The sequence below is a fragment of the Sciurus carolinensis genome, chromosome 1 (assembly GCF_902686445.1).
Source record: "Sciurus carolinensis chromosome 1, mSciCar1.2, whole genome shotgun sequence".
NCBI lineage: Eukaryota > Metazoa > Chordata > Mammalia > Rodentia > Sciuridae > Sciurus > Sciurus carolinensis.
In genome coordinates this window covers 182,722,017-182,740,385 of record NC_062213.1, presented here as the reverse complement: position 1 = coordinate 182,740,385, position 18,369 = coordinate 182,722,017, and the positions used below count along the sequence as shown (strand labels likewise).

At 44.7% G+C, this 18,369-nt stretch overlaps 1 protein-coding gene across 1 annotated transcript; it reads right to left on the bottom strand.

The window, feature by feature from the left end:
• Positions 1 to 5,666: 5,666 nt before the first annotated feature.
• On the bottom strand, positions 5,667 to 17,815 carry Trappc3 (trafficking protein particle complex subunit 3). Its single transcript, XM_047525938.1, has 5 exons — positions 17,657 to 17,815; positions 9,111 to 9,208; positions 8,767 to 8,866; positions 6,861 to 7,043; positions 5,667 to 6,420 (listed from the first exon to the last, which is right to left on the bottom strand). Exons 1-5 carry the CDS (start codon positions 17,696 to 17,698, stop codon positions 6,301 to 6,303), a joined length of 543 nt encoding a protein of 180 aa, XP_047381894.1. The 5' UTR covers positions 17,699 to 17,815; the 3' UTR covers positions 5,667 to 6,300.
• Between the last annotated feature and the right edge of the window lie 554 nt (positions 17,816 to 18,369).

The window sequence follows — 18,369 nt, the reverse complement described above, 5'->3', positions numbered from 1 at the left end:
CCTCGCTTTTGCTGAGGCTGGCTTTGAACTCACAAGAATCACAAATTCAAAGCCAGCCTGGAGCACTTAGCAAGACCCTGTCTTAAAATAAAATAAAGCCAGTTGTGGTGGCACAAGCCTGTAACCCTAGTGGCTCAGAGGCTGAGGCAGGAGGATCTCATGTTCGAAGCCAGCTTCAGCAACTTATCAAGGTCCTATCTCAAAATAAAACAAATAAAAAAGGCTAGGGATGTGGCTCAGTGTTTAGTACCCCTGGGTTTAATACTCAGTACCAAAATAAAGTAAAATAAAATGGACTGGGGTGTACTACAGTAGTTGAGCATCTGCCTAGCATGCACAAGTCCCTTGGGTTCAGTCTCCAGTATGGGGGGCCGTGCAGGGCGACCCCTCAGGCTCCTACTATTCCAGTTGGAGCCTGGGCAGGACCTGGATGGGACTCTCCCCTTGCCACCCTTCTGTCTGTCTGGCAAGTGGAGGGGAGGGATGTTTGCACAGATGTGTGGCTGGGGGTATACAAATAGTCTGAGGAGGGGTTGTGGTGCTGGTAAATTCCTGCTCCACCAGGGACTGCCCCAACTCCCCACATCTGCTAGAGGACTGGACTCCTGGTTATGAGATTTCTGGGAAGTTCTTTCCTCTGTCTAGCTCTCTTCTGTTCTCCTTTTTGGTTGCCAGGAGCCGCTTCTCCAGAGCTAGGGAAATGGAGTCCGCTTCTGCAGCCCCCACCATTCTCCCCACTTCTACCCCCAGGGGATCTCTCAGCTCCATCTTCAAAAATCTCAGTAATGCAGTGGAAATTAAAGTTACCTTAACTATTCTAATCTTATAACAATTTTACTTCAATCAACATCTAAATGTGACCACATGTGCCCAGACCACCCAGTGGCCTGGCTGGTGGTGGGAGGTGAGCTCTTGGGGGGCTGGCAGGCAGAGGGCTGCTCTCAGTCATGGGCCTGGCTCTGGAGGGCTTCCTGGGGGAGAGGTCTTCTGGTCACTGCGTCGCTCTCTCCTGCTTTCTCCTGGCCCACCCACACTGAGCAGCCTTCCTCTCTTCCCCTTCTCCCTTCTCTCCCCAACAACTGGAAAGCTACCTGGGGGCAAGGGGTGGAGGTTAATGAGGTTGCACATGCAGATGGAGGCCCAGACAGCCTTCGTAGGAGTCACACAGGGCTCCTCACTCACAAGGGTTTCCTTTAATGCTCTGTGGGTTGTCCCAAATACATAACAATTTCTGTAGCAGGGGCTCTGCCATTTAATCTTTGCATTCAGCTCCATAAATTATGTAGCTTGTCCTGAGGCAGGGTCCCCTGTACACACATCTCTCTCTTTGGGCCCTCCCTACCCCATACTACATTAACAACCAGTCAATAAATATTTATCTGCCTACTTTGTGCTGAAAATTGTGCTTCATGTGTGGGGGTGGTGGATACTAGGGGAACCCAGCGGGGCAACACTCTACCACTGAGCTCATCCCATCTTTTTTTTTGGAGGTAGGTCTCACTGAGTTGCCCAGCTGTTCTCAAACTTGGGATTTCTGTTGCTTCAGACTTCTGAGTAGCTGGGATTATAGGCATTGCCACTGTGCCCAGCTTGAAAAGTTGTGTTACATGCTTGGGGTTACCAGGAGAACAACATAGAAATGCCGCAACTTTGCAAAATTACCCTCTCCACCCACTTGGACACTCATATATCCATATAGTAATCTTGCGAAATAATTCCTCAGTAACTGCCATTTAAGAACTATCAATTATTGGATAATTTGTTTATGCCAGGAAATGTACACACATTGTCTTGTTTCATCCTCAAAACAGCCAGAAAGGTAGGTATTATTATTTCCATTTTCCAGGTGAAAAAACCTGAAGCTTAGCATTCAAATCGTTTGTACAGAATCACATCGCTAATAGCAGAACCAGGACTTGTTCTTGTCCTTCATTTCAACCTCTCCTCTTCTTCCCTTTCCCATGCATTGCATTGGGTTGCTTCCCATGGGCAAGAGCTCTCTGCAGGTAGGATTAGGGTCTAGATCATCTCCACATCCCCAGCCCCCAGCACAGGTCTACATTTTTGTTAAATGAAAGAATTCCCCAGCAGGGATGATAGTTCCGTGGTGGAACGGCTGCCTAGCAAGCACAATCTGAATTCAATCTCCAATATCAAAAAAATAAATAAATAAAAATTCATACACACAAGGAACAAAAGGAAGTGAAGGAAGCAAATACACATGGAAACACAAAGCATTCATGCATACATGTGTTACACTTACTGGATACAGAGCTAGGTGTTCAAAGTCCTACTTGGGTTCAAATCCTGATCTACCAGGTACTGGCTATGCACTTCAGTTTCCTCATTGCAAAATGAGAATTGTGATAGAGTTTTTGTTTATGTTCAATGACAAAACACGCATGAGGTTCAAAGACCAGCACTGGCACATAGCCACTCTGATAAATATTAGCTTTTTTTTTTTTTTTTTTTTTTTTTGGCACTGGGGGTTGAACCCAGGGACACTTAAACACTGAGCTACATCCCCAGTCCCTCTTTATTTTTTATTTGAGACAGGGGTCTCACTAAGTTGCTTCGGGCCTTGCTAAGTTGCTGAGGTTGGTCTTGAACTTGTGATCTTCCTGCCTTAGCCTCCTGAGTTGTTGGGATTATAGGCATGCAACAGTGCACCCCGCAGATGGTATGTATAGTGTTTGTACACACTCGCACAAGCTCTCATGCTCATGTCTTCCCAACCCTCTTCTAGTCTCTCTTAGTGGGAGATGTCCTCATGGCTGACAGGCCAGGCCCCCTCAGCCAGCAGGAAAGAGCAGTTGCTTCCCTGCATCCATCTGGTTAACCTGGGCCAACCCACATGAGTGGTGGGGCTGAGAGTACTGTTCCTCACTAACTTCTGGGTTCCATCAGAGAAGGCTTCATGGAGGAGGCCATCAACCAAGCTGATAAGGGAACCGGGGAGAAGCAAGAGGGTGCTGCCCTGTGCCTTAGTTCCCTCTAGTGCTCCTTAACACCTCCCCGCCAACCTCTGCTGCAGCTCCCTCTACTCCCTTCCCTACAGAACTTTTCTCTCTCCTCCTGCCAGAGTGTAAATTGCCCCCAGGAAGGTGCTGTGTCCCCAGGCTCCCCTGGCAGTGGCCATCAGATGTCCTGGGGTCAAGCCTGGCTCTACATGAAAGACTCAGGATCAGTAACAGTACCTCCTGGCCTGCTGCTTCCCTCCCCCTTGTCAGCCCTCCCCTCCCGCCACCCAACTGGCTTCCAGGAACGGCACATGGTAGCACTTAAGCTCAGGAGGATGGAGGATGCTTTTCCTATACCCCCACCTCCCACTAGCCACAATGAACTACTTGTTAGAATACTATTTTAATTTTACTTAATGTGATTTCGGCTCCTGGGGTCTCTGTTGCCACCCTCTTCTTGGACCTGGATGCCCAGTACAAATGTAGGGGAGGCCAACCTCCCAGAAGAAGGTGTAACCTGATATGGAATTCCACCTGTGTTAGGGGTCTGGGGCAGGAAGGGAGATGGCGCTCAGGATGCCACTCAGGAAGTAAGGGGGGCTGGCTAGGGGAAGACTCAGAGCTAGTCTGTACAAGGCAGGAAGCCAGTTGTAAGAACTTGGGAGTGTAGACAGGCCAGTCGTCCTTGGTCAACGTGCTCTTCCAATGCCCAAAGTTCAATAGGCAGGCACCTAGTATGCCAGCCATGTGAGCTTTGCTTCAAATCTTATCAGGGTAACTAAAGGAGGGGGATATTTCAGGACATCTGCAAACCTCTGAGATTTGCTTCATCAGGTATCTCTTCTAGCAATTATGAAAACCAGAGTCTAGTGGTCAATCTCTGGGACAGTAGGGTGGTGACGTGGAGACCCCTGGTGGTCAAAGATTGTGAAGGGTGGCCTTTCCAGAACTTTTCCCAGTTTGCCCCAAGCTCATGGCTACCAGCATGGATTCCTCCATCCCTAGAACTCTGCCACAAACTAGGTTCCCTGGAAACCATCCTCACTGGTTAGTCTCTCCCACACTGGCCCCACAATCCAGCCCCATCTTGCTGGGAAGGAGTGTGGGGGTTACATCAGGGACCATGGGAATGGCTATTTCAGCCATGGTCATGGCCAAGGGACACAAAACCTACAATCTGTCAACTACAGGGGTGGGCATGGGGAGCAGGAAGGAGACTGTCGGGGTTTGTGTATTTGATGCTTTGGAAAGATGATGAAGTAAAGTTCCAAATACCTCTGGCAGTCCCCAGTCCTTTTCCTTCCCTTGGCCCTTGGGAGCATATCACACAATCTTGGGACAGTGGGTGAGAAAGTCCGCCAAGGGGGCCTTATTCCACAGCTCACCAAACTGGAATAGTGCCCAAGTTTAACTCTGGGAAAGGAAATACCTGAAACCTCATGCCATATAAAACGGCTGCTAGAAAGTAGAAAGTGGCACGGGGAGGAGGGAAGGGAAAGGGTGGTGCAGCTGTTTTTTGGCAGAGTTCAGACATTACACAACGCTTTCCACATCTGGGTCCCAATGTTCCCTTGCTCAGTCTTGTTCATTCATCCATTCAACTCTGGTGTGACTAGACCCAGCTTTGTGCTGGGCACTAAGGATACAGTTGACCAAAATAAGCAGCCTGCAATGGGACGTCAGATTTTTTAAAGATATTTATGTAAGAAAATGCCTTTGATTTTATTTTTTAGTTCACCATTTGTTCTTTTTAGATATGCAGAACAATAGAATGTATTTTGACATATTATACATATAAGGATTATAACTTATATTCTAATTAGGGTTCCCATTCTTGTGGTTGTACAGGATGTGAAGTTTCACTGGTGGGTGGATTCATATATGAAAGTTATGTCTGATTTTCTGTCTTTCCTCTTCCCTCCCTTCCCTTCATTCCTCTTTGTCTAATCCATGGAACTTCTATCCCTCCCCCACCCTGCTTATTGTGTGTTAGCATCTTCAGATTTTATCTGGAGAGAGGAGGTAAAGAGGCTCAGAGAAGAAAGGGATCCTAGAGGATAAACCTCCCTATACTTGGTCCCATAAGAGTGACCATACCTTTTCAGAGGCCTAACCTAGTTAGAGGCCAAGTCCTGTGCAAACTTCCCCCTTTTCCTGGGGTCTCAGAACCCTGGTGCCTACCCTTACACAACCAAGCCACACTTTGAACACAATTCATCTACAACTGGTTTCTCCCTCATTCAGGCCTGGCCACTAAACTTTGGAAGGCCCAGAGTCCCATTTCCACCCAACAATCTATCTGAACTCAAGTCCTAGGCTGTCCCCGAGAACAGTGCTACCAAATATGGTCTAACCCAACCTCTGCTTCCTCCCTTTAAAAGCTCGGTAAGACTGGGAGAGGGAGCTGAAGGTCTGCTCCCCTTTCTCCCCGCAAATGTTAACCAGGCCTCAAAAGAATATGAAGAGCATGGGTTTTGAGTTTGGTCCAGTTTTAAACCTGGCATCTCTACTTAATAACTCATAACCCTGGGCAACTAACTTGTGGTCTGTCCTCTAAAAATACAATTATTGTCAATTAGATAATGTATAGTGTTCAGTACAGTGTCTGACGTACGATAAGTGCTCAGTGTTCACCCCTGCACCACAGTTTACATGGTCTTTCTAGTCAAATCTTCCATGGCTGAGCAGAAAGAAAACATGACATGATTGGGATTTCACTCAAGAATGTGTCCTTTATTGAAGAATTTGTAAGAAACAAGGATGATCCTCTGTAAAAGAGGAGACATTGCCTCCAAACAGCAGGGAGGAATGAGACCTGGGTGGCTTCCCAGAAGTCGGTGTTTCTGGCATGACTGGCTCCTGTGTCCTGGCAAGCACTACAGCATGTCACACACTACAGTTAGCAATTCTTACCCACCCTTCTCCCAACCCTCCACCCTCCACCCCACAAGCCTGGATTCCCTACAGCCATTTGCCAATGGCTTTATGAAGGCCCAGGAATAGATGTGCCAGGCTTCTCTAAATGGGGTCAAAGTAGGTTTGCTTTGGAAAATTCACACAGGAATGTAAAATGGTTTGAGCTCTTTCTAGTTCAACCAAAGACAATTATATCTAGCCCCTTTGAAGGGAAGGGAGCAAAGAATTTCCCTTCTGAATGTGCACACTTGTGGGGTAACTGGACTGTATCAGTCTGCTCTTTATTAGCATGGAGAAGGAACAAGATTTTAAGAATATATAACATCCGTGTAGAGTCTCTGAGTTCCAGGGGGCAGAGGGAGCACTGGATCCTTTTTGATTCCAACAAATGCTCCTGCTGCCTACCCTCAAGTCCTGAGGATGGTCATTCTTCTCCAGCTGGGAGATTGTCTTCAATCCGCCTGATGAACCTCATCCGGATTTCTGTCACACCATCTCCTTTCAGGGTGTCCTGGACAAACTTGGCCTCCACAGCCATCTGGACCTAGGGGAGAGTGAGAAAATGAAGGGGCAGATGCCTAGCTAAAGACTAGGGAACCACTGGGATGGGGCTATAACTGACAACACCTACAGCTGTCCAAAAAGAAGGGCTGGTTTCCACATGGATAGGGTGGCCAACTCTAGTGTTCTACTACAGAAGACAGTGATCCTAACCCATAAGGAGAAACTCAATGAGACGGTTGCCAAGTCAGTCAATTTGGGAAAGGATAACCCTAGACTGTGTGGCTGACAGCACCACTTCCCAGCCTAGTAGGGAGGATGATCACCATGTAGAAATGTCCAACTTGAATCCTACCTCAGCAGCATGGTCACTGCAAGAAGAGAGGGCTGGGTGGGCCAAAGTCCTTCTCTCTCTCTCTCTCTCTCTCATTCAAGACCCTATTGCACTGTAGGTGCTGCAGAAGGTAAAGAGCTAACACTCACCATTTCCAAGGCTCCCCGCAGCACCCCACACAAGAGATTGGAATAAATAAGGGACGAGTGGTTATCAGGAAGTTCCACAAAGTCCACCAAGGGGTTATTTTCCAAAATGAGGGAGAATTCATCACCAGCTGGACTCCAATTAGTGATGCTTGGCGTGATGCCCAAGTACATCTTGAACGCCACCTGTTCAGGAGACACACAGTAGCACTATGGGGAAAGACAGCAGAAACTGTACAATAGGGAAGGCAACAGGCCTGCAAAGGAGAGAAACAGTAGCTTAGGAATAAACTGGTCTCTGAAAGATGACAACACCTTAGGTATTCAGGGTAAAAAAGGAGAAACATCTGTGCACAGTTCCACACCCCTATCCTTCATAGTAGCATACAGTTAAGCAACTACTTGGTTCAGCATTTACTTGCACTTCTCAGTGGAAGGGAGAAGCAATCTTCTGACAGGGCAGATATCCTGAACCAGCATCTGAGCAGAGAGGTGCTGACCCGCCCCCTGTCCTGTCTGTACTACCTGAACCCACTTCCTTGAAAGTGAATATAGGTCACTGGGACAGAATTACTTTCAAGACCTCCTTCCCTATCTACTTCCTAATTCCTAAGCTCTCTCCACTGTCAATTCTCTTGAGGATTTGGGTTATGGCCAGCATACTTACAATTCAAAGAACCATCCTTGAGGTAACTGACATCACAGAGCTGTGGAAGTTCTAGTATTTATTATACCATAACATATAATATTAATAATAGCACTAATGTTAATAATAGCAAATATTTACTATAAGCATAACACTATGCTAAGTACATTCATTTTATCTTAACGGTCTTGTCCATAATTTACTCCTTACAACAACCATGTGAGGTAGCTCTTTTCATTTTAAAGATAACTGGTAATTAAAGATGTTAAAAACAACTTACAGCTGGGTGCAATGGCCCACGCCTGTAATCCCAGGGGCTTGGAGGCTGAGGCAGGAGAATCTCGAGTTCAAAGCCAGCCTCAGCAAAAGCGAGGCACTAAGCAACTCAGTGAGACCCCATCTCTAAACACAATACAAAATAGGGCTGGGGATGTGGTTCAGTGGTCAAGTACCTGAGTTCAATCCCTGGTACCACCCCCTCACCAAAAAAGCAACTTACACAAGAACCCATAACTAATAAATACTGGCACCAGAATTTGATGTCAGGTTTTGCTACATCCTCATTTTTTTTTTTTTGTCTTTTTAATTATTTATTTTTGGTTGTACCAGGGGATTGAACCCTGGGGTGCTCTACCTCTTAGCTACATCCCCAATCCTTTTTATTTTGAGACACGTATTGCTAGGTTGCTGAGATTGGCCTTACACTTGCAGTCCTCCTGCCTCAGTCTCCTAAATTGCTGGAATTACAGTTGTGTGCCACTGCACCCAGTCCAAAGTCCATATTCTTTTTTGTACCAGGGATTGAACCCAGGGGCACTTAACCACTGAGTCACATAACCAGTCCTTTTTAATATTTTATTTAGAGATAGGGTCTCGCTGAGTTGCTTAGGGACTCCCTAAATTGCTAGGGCTGGATTTGAACTTGCAAGCCTCCTGCCTCATTCTCCTAAGCCAGTGGGATTAAAGGCATGCACCACCGCGCCTGGCCCAAAGTCCATAATTTAACACCCACGCTACTCAGGTATAACTTCACAGAGATCATCTGGCTTTAATTTCAGTGGCTTTAATTCACAGGAATGATCCCAATTATTCTTCCTATTTTTTTTATAATCTGCTCTTCCCAAACCATGGGGAAGATTTCTTTGGCCCAAATGGTTGCTTAATCAGTCTTTTAGGAAATTAAGGGCCTAGGGCAGAGAAAATGGTAAGCAGTGCCTCCCAGTGGCAATCTTTCAGCACAGCCAGGTGGCCTAGGATAATGACCTTGGCAATGACATCTGCAGTTTCCCGAAAATCATGGCATCTCCCAACATTTGACCGTGCCAAAAAATCTTCAATCAGCCGAACTCCAATGTTATAGCCCCTGGGAAGGAAATTAGAGAAGAGACTATTATGGGTCTAAAAGTCTTACGTCTGAACATAGGTTATTGTTGGTAAAAGGAAAATGGGGATAATCTTAAAATATTCCAATAAATGAGCTCAGCAGAAACTTTAACCCAAATGTTGGCTACAAGAGAGAAGACCCTGCTCATGGCTCTAAAGTACAATGTAGACTCAGTGTGCTGGAGAGCCCCATTCCTGTCTCTCCTGCAAAGGTGCTCACTCACATTTTGTCCAGCTGTTTATTCACATCTTCATCATTTTCATAGTCCTTGCATAGCTGGGTGACAAGAGCCCCATAGGTCAAGGTGAAGAGCTCAGAGCTCTAAAAGAGATTCAAAAGGCAATCAGGACCAAGCAGCACAAAAGGGACAGTGTGGTAAGACTCTGAATCAGCCTTGATGTAACTGTCAGAATTCAATGGAAGATCACATGGTTGCCTGTGGGGAAGAACCTCATCCTCTGTGGACTGGTCAAGGAATTTGGAACCCAAGATCAACATACCAGGGCTGCAGCCAGACCCACTGCAAAACAGGTGTAAATGGCACCTCATATACTGGGCAGTCTTTCTTTTAACACATCAAGGTGTGTTTCTGCCAACCCAAGTCTCCAGCACAGCTGCTAAGCAGACATACTCATTTAGATTCTATGAGTGACAGACCTGAAGAAGACATTTCCAAACTAGCCTCAGCTATGAAGAATGCCTTCCAAAGTCTTAGAATGAGTGCCCTAACCTAGAGTTAAGCTGCACTCCCAGGGCTCCATCCAGGAGCAGCCAAGGACCCAGCAGCCAGTCCACGGGGAAGGAAGGAAGTCAGTCCTAAAGAAAGTTCATTGCCCTTAAGATAATCCCTCTCCAAAGTCACTGGCACAGGAAAAAATAATGTTTCTCTTAATACATAGCTAAAATGTTTCCAGAAAAGGGGTAAGTCTAAAAGAAATAAGGTTTTTTGTATATTTGAACACAGTACTCACCTGAACTGGTTTCCATTACAACCTCTGTTAAAATCATAGAAACTCTTTCTCAGATAAAGAATTCTAGTCAGGCATGGTGAGGCATTCTTGCAACCTCAGAGATTCAGGAGGCCAGCCTCATCAACTTAGCAAGACCCTCAACAACACTTTGAGACCTGTCTCAAAATTTAAAAATAAATAGGATTGGGAATGTGGCTCAGTGGTAAAATGCCCCTAGATTCAGTCTCCAGTACCACAAAAGAAAATTAAATAAAAGAATCCTGTCGTGTACTTAAGAAGAAACAGAGAGGTGTGAAAGGTGAAAGGAATAGCAAATATCAACACCACAGAATGAAAGTAGCAGGCAGGGAGGCTTGGGTCAGACTTGGAGCAAAACCCCTTCTGTCTTCAAGTCTTCTGGGGAATGAAGTTCAAGAAATGCTTAGGCCCAGCTCTCACAATGCCCATCCCTGCATCATCGTGGTCTGGTGGTGGGGTCTGCCAGTAACAACAATTTGAATGCTTTTCCTTACATAATGCATGCTAACTTTTCTTCATCTCATTTTCCGACAAATAACAACTCAGTAAAGCAGAAAGGGTAGGACTTAATCCCACTTCAGAGTACACTGAGATCAGAATGATTAATTTTCCCAAGATCAGACAGTTAGTTAAGAAAAATAATTTGGGGGGGGGGGTTGGATCAAAGGTTTCCAACCAGAAGAATAAGAAGTTATACTCCATTTATGTATATGTCAAAATGCATTCTACTGTCATGTGTAACTAATTAGAATAAATTTTTTAAAATTGAAGGTTTCCTAGCCTATGTTCATTCTATCCACTGCTCCCCACAACTGTACTTTGTGTGTGCATGGCAGTGCTAGGAATTGAACTCAGGGCCTCCTGCATATTAAGTAAAAGCTCAACCACTGAACTATACCTCTGGTCCCCACAACTGCAATATTAATAAGCCCCTCCGTCAATAAATACAAAAACAAACAGAAAAAATATAACCTTAAGGCACTGGAGTCAAAGAAAATCAATTTCATAATCTGGAAGCTCTTTGAACTGAATTAAAACAGTCAGATCAGGGTGTCTCCAAGAGACCATTTACCAAATATGGCAATTAAAGGAAAGCTATTAAGGAGGGGAATGAATTTTTAGTAAAGTCAAGGGCTTGGCACTAGAATGGCCTGGACATGAATGGATGGAGACCATCCAGCAGTTACCAGTCTAGAGAATTGGCACCACTGCATTAAATCAGGAGAGGTTTTCTTCCATTATTAATAAGTCCTTGGACGGAGACACAAAGAGCCTCAGTCCACCATGATGCCAAGTAACGTACATATCAATACAATATCAAGCACCTTACACATACAGCTGCTCCCAATTTAGTGATAAGAAAAATCAGGGTCCTGGGCACATCTGTCCATGGTGACATAATTAATATGCCTGGGATCTGTGATCTCTGACTCAGGTTCTCCACACCCTCTCTTAGTTTGCAAATCTGCCTCATCTTCCAACTATCCAGTCTATTTGGAACAATGAATAACATAAATATATAACTTAAAGGTCTTCATATTTTTAAAATAGCAAGGGGGCTATGATATAGAAAAAAATCATTCAACATTTACCTATAACATCAAACAATATAGCCAAATAAATAAAATAATAAAATAATATGATTTGGGGCTGGGGTTGTGGCTCAGTGGTAAAGCACTTTCCTGGCATGTGTGAAGCACTGGGTTTGATTCTCAGCACCACATATAAATAAATAAATAAATAATGGTCCATCAACAACTAATAAAAATATTTTTAAAAAATAATATGGTTTTACAGATGGTGTTAATACTACCAAGAAAAATAAAGCACTAAAGGAGATTAGGGAGTGTTTATGTTCATTTACATGTATATTGGAGGGTGTTAATTTTTGTTTTTGTTTTTGTACCAGTAATTGAACCCAGGGGCATTTAATCACTGAGCCACATCCCCAGCCCTTTTTATTTTTTATTCTGAGACAGAGATTCACTAAGTTGCTTAGGGCCTTGCTAAATTGCTAAAGCTGGTTTCAAACTTATGATCCTCCTGGATCATAAGGCTGCGGCACTGTGATTACAGGCATGCACCACCACGCCCAGTGGGCGTTAGTTTTTAATAGGCAGTCAGGGAAGGCTTTACTAAGGTGACATTTATGTAAAGACCTAAAGGAGGTATTCATGAAGATAGTTGGTGAAAAAACTCTAGGCAGAGCTAGATACAGTGGTGCACACCTGTAATTCCAGCTACCTGGGAGGCTGAGACAGGAGGATTGCAGGTTTGAGGCAAGCTTTAGCAACTTGATGAGGCCCTTGACAACTTAAGAGAGACCCTGTCTCAAGAAAATAAAAAGGACAGAGGATGTAGCTCAGTGGCAAAGTGCCCCTAAATTCAGTCCGCTGGAACAAAAAAAAAAAAAAAAAGGGGGGGGGGGCAGTTAAGTGTAAATGTCCCAAGACTGGAGTATGCCTGTCATGTTTGAGTGTTTGAGAAACAGCTGGGAGATCAGTGTCAGTAGAGAGAAGTGAGCAAGAGAGAGAACAGAAGAAATCAGAGAAGAAACAGGGATTCATAGAGTTTAAAGATCTGGGTTTTGGGCCCTTGTGACCCTTAAAATGAATGTTCCATAGAGGTCAGCTAATTCCACTGGTCCCATTTCTTCACTGAACATGTCATCAACAGAAACATGAAATCTCTGGGCCAGGGTTGTAGCTCAGTGGTAAAGTGCTTGCCGAGCCTGGGTGAAGCCCTGGATGCAATCCTCAGTACTCCATAAAAACAAATAAATAAAATAAGGTTTAAATTTTTTTTTAAAAAAGGAAGTATAAAAAAAAGAAACATGAATCTTCTCTGCTGCAACACTTCAATTTGACTGTTTTAAATTACATTTAATAATAACAATAATGATCATTAATACATAAATTTTCAGAATGTCTTCAGAGGTTCTTACCTCACTGATCCTCATAACCATGAGACCCAGATTAGCAGAACCAATATTAGCTATACCCATTTTATAAATGACACCTTAAGTAACTGAGATTCAACAGTCTTCTTATAGTTCAACACTATCCTGTAGAAAAACTTTGTTTTTCTAATTAATGATTACTCTCCTCAAATGTCAGTTTTTCCCCATCTGTAAAATGATACCAATATTATCTGTCCTTCAGGGTAACTGTGCAGTTCCAATGAGATAATGTCTGCTGAGTAGTAAGTACTCAAGAAAAAGACACTGCTGCTTTATTCCTTTTTTTTTTTTTTTTTTTTTTTTTTTTTTTTTTTTTTTTTGTGGTGCTGAAGACTGAACCCAGGGCCTTGGGCATACTAGGCAAATGCTCTACAAGTTACATTCGCCAGCACTACTATTTTCTATGTGGTGCAGTGCCAGACAGCACCCTGAAATATGTACCAGGAAGGCAAGTAATAAGAAGTGAGATTCTGAATCAGTATAAGGAACTTTCTAACAATTAATAAAGCACATAGAAAACTAGATTTGTAGTTGGAAGATCTAATTTACTGGGCTTTCTACTTCACAATCACTTTGCTTTGTAAGCCTCAATCTCCTCCCACAAAACAGTAACAGTAAAAACCTGACATGCCATCACAGGGTTATTGGGAGAATCTAATGACATAATGGACTTGAAGATGCTTTGCAGACAAGATACCACAGGAATTACAGTAGTCCACAGGATCTCCAAGTACTTCAGTCACAACCTGAGCAGAGTAAGTTAAGCTAAGTCCTACCCTCAGGTGAGCCATCACGTGATGGTTCTCAGAAGGCCTTATAGTTAGTGTCCCAAACAAGACATCCAATATCCTTAAGGTGGCTGATATGAGAGTTAAGGCTCAAGAGCCACAATATTTTTTTATAAAAACAGGTAATCCAATGTGAATCCCTTTCAGCAGTGGGGACCAACCCTCCCTTATTTTCTGGCCTCCAGTCTGGAGACTGTTACTTTTGTAGTCACCTGAGCTCTGGAGAATTCAGACACTGGAGTTGGTTACTAGTAACACAACACAGAAGAGGGGCAGGCCTCATTGCCCATGGGATTCAAGAGTCAACCACTTATATAGAAGCATGAAGGCTAATAATTTCACTAACAAGGATGGTAGTTGACACTACTACCTGTGTTTTAGGTCACTGTTACAGTGCTAGTTTTACACATTCTTTCAATTAATCCTCAGAACAACCCTACGACATTAATCAATACTATTAATACCTCTTTTATTAAAAAAAAAGAAAGAAAGAAAAAATGGTCAAGCTGATGCTCAGAACAATGAAAAAACTTGCCCAAAGTCCCAGAGCAAACAAGTGACGAAACAAGGAATCAGTTCCAGGTAGTGCTATATCCCTGTGTTATGTACACTTCTGTCCCCCCACAGAGTACATACTTCTCAAGGTATGGTCTAGGACTTTATCTCTGCATCTCCCATGGCACCCAGCACAGGGCTTTGCAAAAAGCTGGAACTCAGGTAAAGTCTGCTGAACAAATGAACTGCTTTGGATAATACAGACTAAAAAGCAGAGATCCAGTTACTTGGGCATACCAACCCTTCAGATCTTGGAAGACTTAAGTCAGAATAGTAATTAGCATAAGGCTGGGCTGATTGGGAAGAAAGTCACTAGATGGTAGAGTCTCAAACCAGAGAAGACAAGAGCATGTCAAACCAGGTGGCCACAAAGAAAATCATGTGACAAGTCCTGAGCAGGAACCAGTAGGAACTGAATGAGAGGACACACTCAAACTTTCATTTCATTCATTCAGTAAAGAAATATTGATGCCTAGTACAAGGCATCATTCGAGGTGCTGAGAACAGAGCCTAGAACAAAACAAATCACTGCCCTCCTGGAGTTTACATTACCTGGAGGAGACTGACAATAAAAAGCAAATATATAATTTATAACAAAATATTCAAAATGAAATAGCAGAGGCCGCCAGGGCTGTAGCTCAGTGGCAGAGCACCTGCCTAGCATGTGTGAGGCACTGGGTTCGATCCTTAGCACCGCATAAAAATAAACAAAAATAAAATAAAGGCATGCTGTCCATCTACAACTACAAAAACAAGTAATTAAAAAAAGGAAATAGTGCATTGCAGAAAACCAGCATAGAGAAAGAGGACAGAAAACCAGACAGGTGTCCAGGGAAGGCCTCTCTGAGGACATAGCATCTGGGTAACTGTGAATAAAATGAGGAGTGGGCTGAATGACTATGGGAAAAAAGGTGCACTTGCTTGAGCAGAGAAACAGCAGTTGTAAGAGCCTTGACAGGAGTATGCTGCTGCCCCTCTCTAATGACCTCACTTCATGAAATGAAGACTACTGGAGGAGAAGGTGGAGACTACAAGTTCATGCTAAAATGATATTAAAGATGTTTTCAATAATGATTATGGGTGAAAAAAGTGTACAAAAATGAGAGCAAGATGTGAAAACTAAGGAATGTTCCTCTGCTCATATCATAGGAAAAGGAGGAAACAAACACTTAGCATACTTCTTGAATTTTCACTATCTCATCTAATCTTAGGTAGTCATTTCCATCCCCTTTTCATAGATAAGGAAACAAATCAATCTAGCAAGCCAGAATTCCAACCAACATCCATGCATTTCCTTCTACTTGATGCTATTTCCTAGCAAAATATTCTATTCTTTTAAACTCTTGGTATTTTCCCCCAAACAGAAATTTTTCCTTCCTTCCTTCCTTCCTTCCTTCCTTCCTTCCTTCCTTCCTTCCTCCCTCCCTCCCTCCCCTCCTCTCCCCTCCCCTCCTTCCCTCCTTCCTTTCTCTCTCTCTCTCTCTCTCTCTCTCTCTTTCTTTTTCTTTTTTGAAGTGCTGGGGATTGAATATCTGGGGCCTTTTGTGTGCTAGGCAAAGGCTCCCCTGCTGAGCTACAACTCCAGCTCCAAAACAGAAACTTCTTTTGTTTTGTTTTTTTGTATGAACCAAGGGTGCTTAACACCCTTAAAGCAGCCATACCACCAGCTCTTTTTATTTTTTTATTTGAGACAGGGTCTCACTAGGTTGCTTACAACCTCACTAAGTTGCTGAGGCTGGCCTTGAACCTGCAATCCTCCTATCTCAGTCTCCCAAGAAACTGCAATTACATGCGTGCACCACCACACCAGGGCAAACAGAAATTCTTAACCTGTGATCCATGGAGTACCTTCAGGGGTCCACAAATCCCCAGAAAATAGAAGTAAATGTTTTGGATTTTTGTTGTTTCTATTTTTTCTGTGCTGGGATCAAACCCAGCTTGCTAGGTAAGCACTCTACCAATGAGCTACATTCCTGGCCCCTGTGTACATTTGTACATTTAATATATCTGGAGCTGGGGTTGGGGCTTTAGCTCAGTGGCAGAGCGCTTGCCTAACGTGTGAGGCACTGGGTTTGATCCTCAGCACCACATAAAAATAAATAAAGCTATTGTGTCCATCTACAACTAAATATATACACCTGGGGATATATATATATCTGATATCTGGGGGAAAGAGACATTGCTATCATTAGCACCTCGAAAGGGATTTGAGAGAAAGAAAAGGCTAAGTACTACTCCAGAGTAACAGGGCTTTCCCAGCACCCCCCGTTTTCTTTTCTGTAGAGTGGAGATTGAAACTAGGGGTGCACTACCATTGAGCTACATCCCCAGTCCTTATTTTATTTTTTAATTTTTGAGAGAGGGTCTCACTAAGTTGCTGAGGCTGACCTCAAATTGTGATATACTCCTGTCTCTGCCTCGAGACACTGGGATTACAGGCATTTGCCATCGGTTCCTGGCTCCTGCAGCCCTGTTTGATGGCTGTTGCTGGCATAAAATGCAAAGATGTTGAGAAGAGTTTAATCATCCCATCTAGAGTTGAGTGTCAACCTACAGTGTCTCGTCCGTCCAGCATGCAACTTCAAGTACTCAATTATTTTTTGGTTTTGGCACTGGGGAGTGAACCCAGGGCTTCCTGCAAACACATTCTGTCACTGAGCTACACCACCAGCCCAGATACTGTTTAAATCCAAACGAAGATATGGCATGGGCAATTTTGAAAGGAGAATATGCCACAGAAAGGAACACCTACCAGGAAAGTCCCTAGCTTGGAGAAAAATGTTATCTCCAAAAATGTTTGACCCAGCTCAACTTTATGGGACCATGAGGTGTCCTCGCTAGTCCAGGACAAGAAGGAAGCCACCACGGCCCTTCCCCTATACAGGTCCTCCACTCTACTTACTCCGGCCCACTTCTTACTCTACTGGAGAGAAAGTTCCTTTTTAACAAGACCAATATCTAAGCCCTTCTCACAATGCCCACAGCAGTGTGAGAGACAGTATATCCCAGGAGTTTGAAGTTAATGGAATTCGAAAGACCTGGGCTAAATCCTAACTCTTGTTAGGTGTAAAATAGGGGCAAGTTACCTACCTCCCAGCTGTAAAATGCCTAACATTCTTCCCCCTAGTAGTGTTACTCTGCGGATCAAGTGAGATAATGTACGTCAAGTACTTGGCCAGTGCCTAAAGGCATAGAAGACCCGTCAGTGGTAGTTACTGCTATTATCGCCGTCGCTGTTGTTGGTTTAGCACACAAGCGGCACTCAGGCACTGAGGGAGCGGTCCCCCTGGCGCGAGCTACTCCAGAGGTCCTTACAACCCTGCCTCAAAGCCGGGACAGCCCTTGACTGACCCACCGGGCGGCCTCCGCTCCCACGGCTCTCAGAAGGTCCTTTCCCCACCGCGCCCGCGCTCGCGCCAGGCCCCTTCCCAGTATATCTCCATTCCCCTGCCCGCCGGAGTCACGCGCTCCAAGTTACCATTTTCTTGCTCTCGGTGCCACGGTTCGCCTGCCTCGACATGGTGCCGACCGCCCTGCCCCGCCTCGCCTAGCCGCGCCACAGGACCGCTCGGCGACCCCACAAGCTGGTAGACTCTGTCGCGGCCTTTTGGACTCCAAGACTGACGGCTCCGCCTCACTGCGCCTGCGCGGCCTGCCGAGAGGCAACACGGGAGTCGTGGTCCGGCCGACCAGAGTAATTCCTCCCGATAAATGTCGGACTACAGCACCCAACAGCCCTGCCAGCCGCCCCGCCTCTTGCGCAGCCGAACTACAACTCCCGGAGTGCCGCGCGCGTCCGGCTCGCAGAGCGTGGCCCCCTAAGTTGCATTCTGGCCACTGGGTGGCGTTCTCCGCTTGCGGTAACCGAGTATCATCCAAGCTCTGTCCCTTTCTTTCCCTCCCCCATGCCGGGCTCAGAGATGCTCCCGGCTAGGTCTTGGAAAGTCCCTCTTTCGAACTAGCTTCTTCCGCTGTTGCTGCTGCAATTCAGCGCCAGAAGCTCCTAGGATGTCCGAGAAAACTAGCAATGGCTCACAAACAGATCTGACTTCCTCATTTTACAAATTTTTAATGACAACTTACTCCGTGTCAAGCATTTCACTAGTGGCTTTCTTTTCACTTGCCATCTGTTCCCATACACAGCCAGTTCTTGCATCCTACCACCTGTGGCCTCATCATGTAACATCCAAT

Coding starts and splice junctions, on each gene's coding strand:
- Trappc3 (XM_047525938.1), bottom strand. CDS start 17,698: ATGTCGAGGCAGGCGAACCGTGGCACCGAGAGCAAGAAAATG. Junction 8,867..9,110: donor AATAAACAGCTGGACAAAAT/GTGAGTGAGCAC, acceptor TTTCCTTCCCAG/GGGCTATAACATTGGAGTTC. Junction 7,044..8,766: donor CTGCAGATGTCATTGCCAAG/GTCATTATCCTA, acceptor TCTCCTGAACAG/GTGGCGTTCAAGATGTACTT.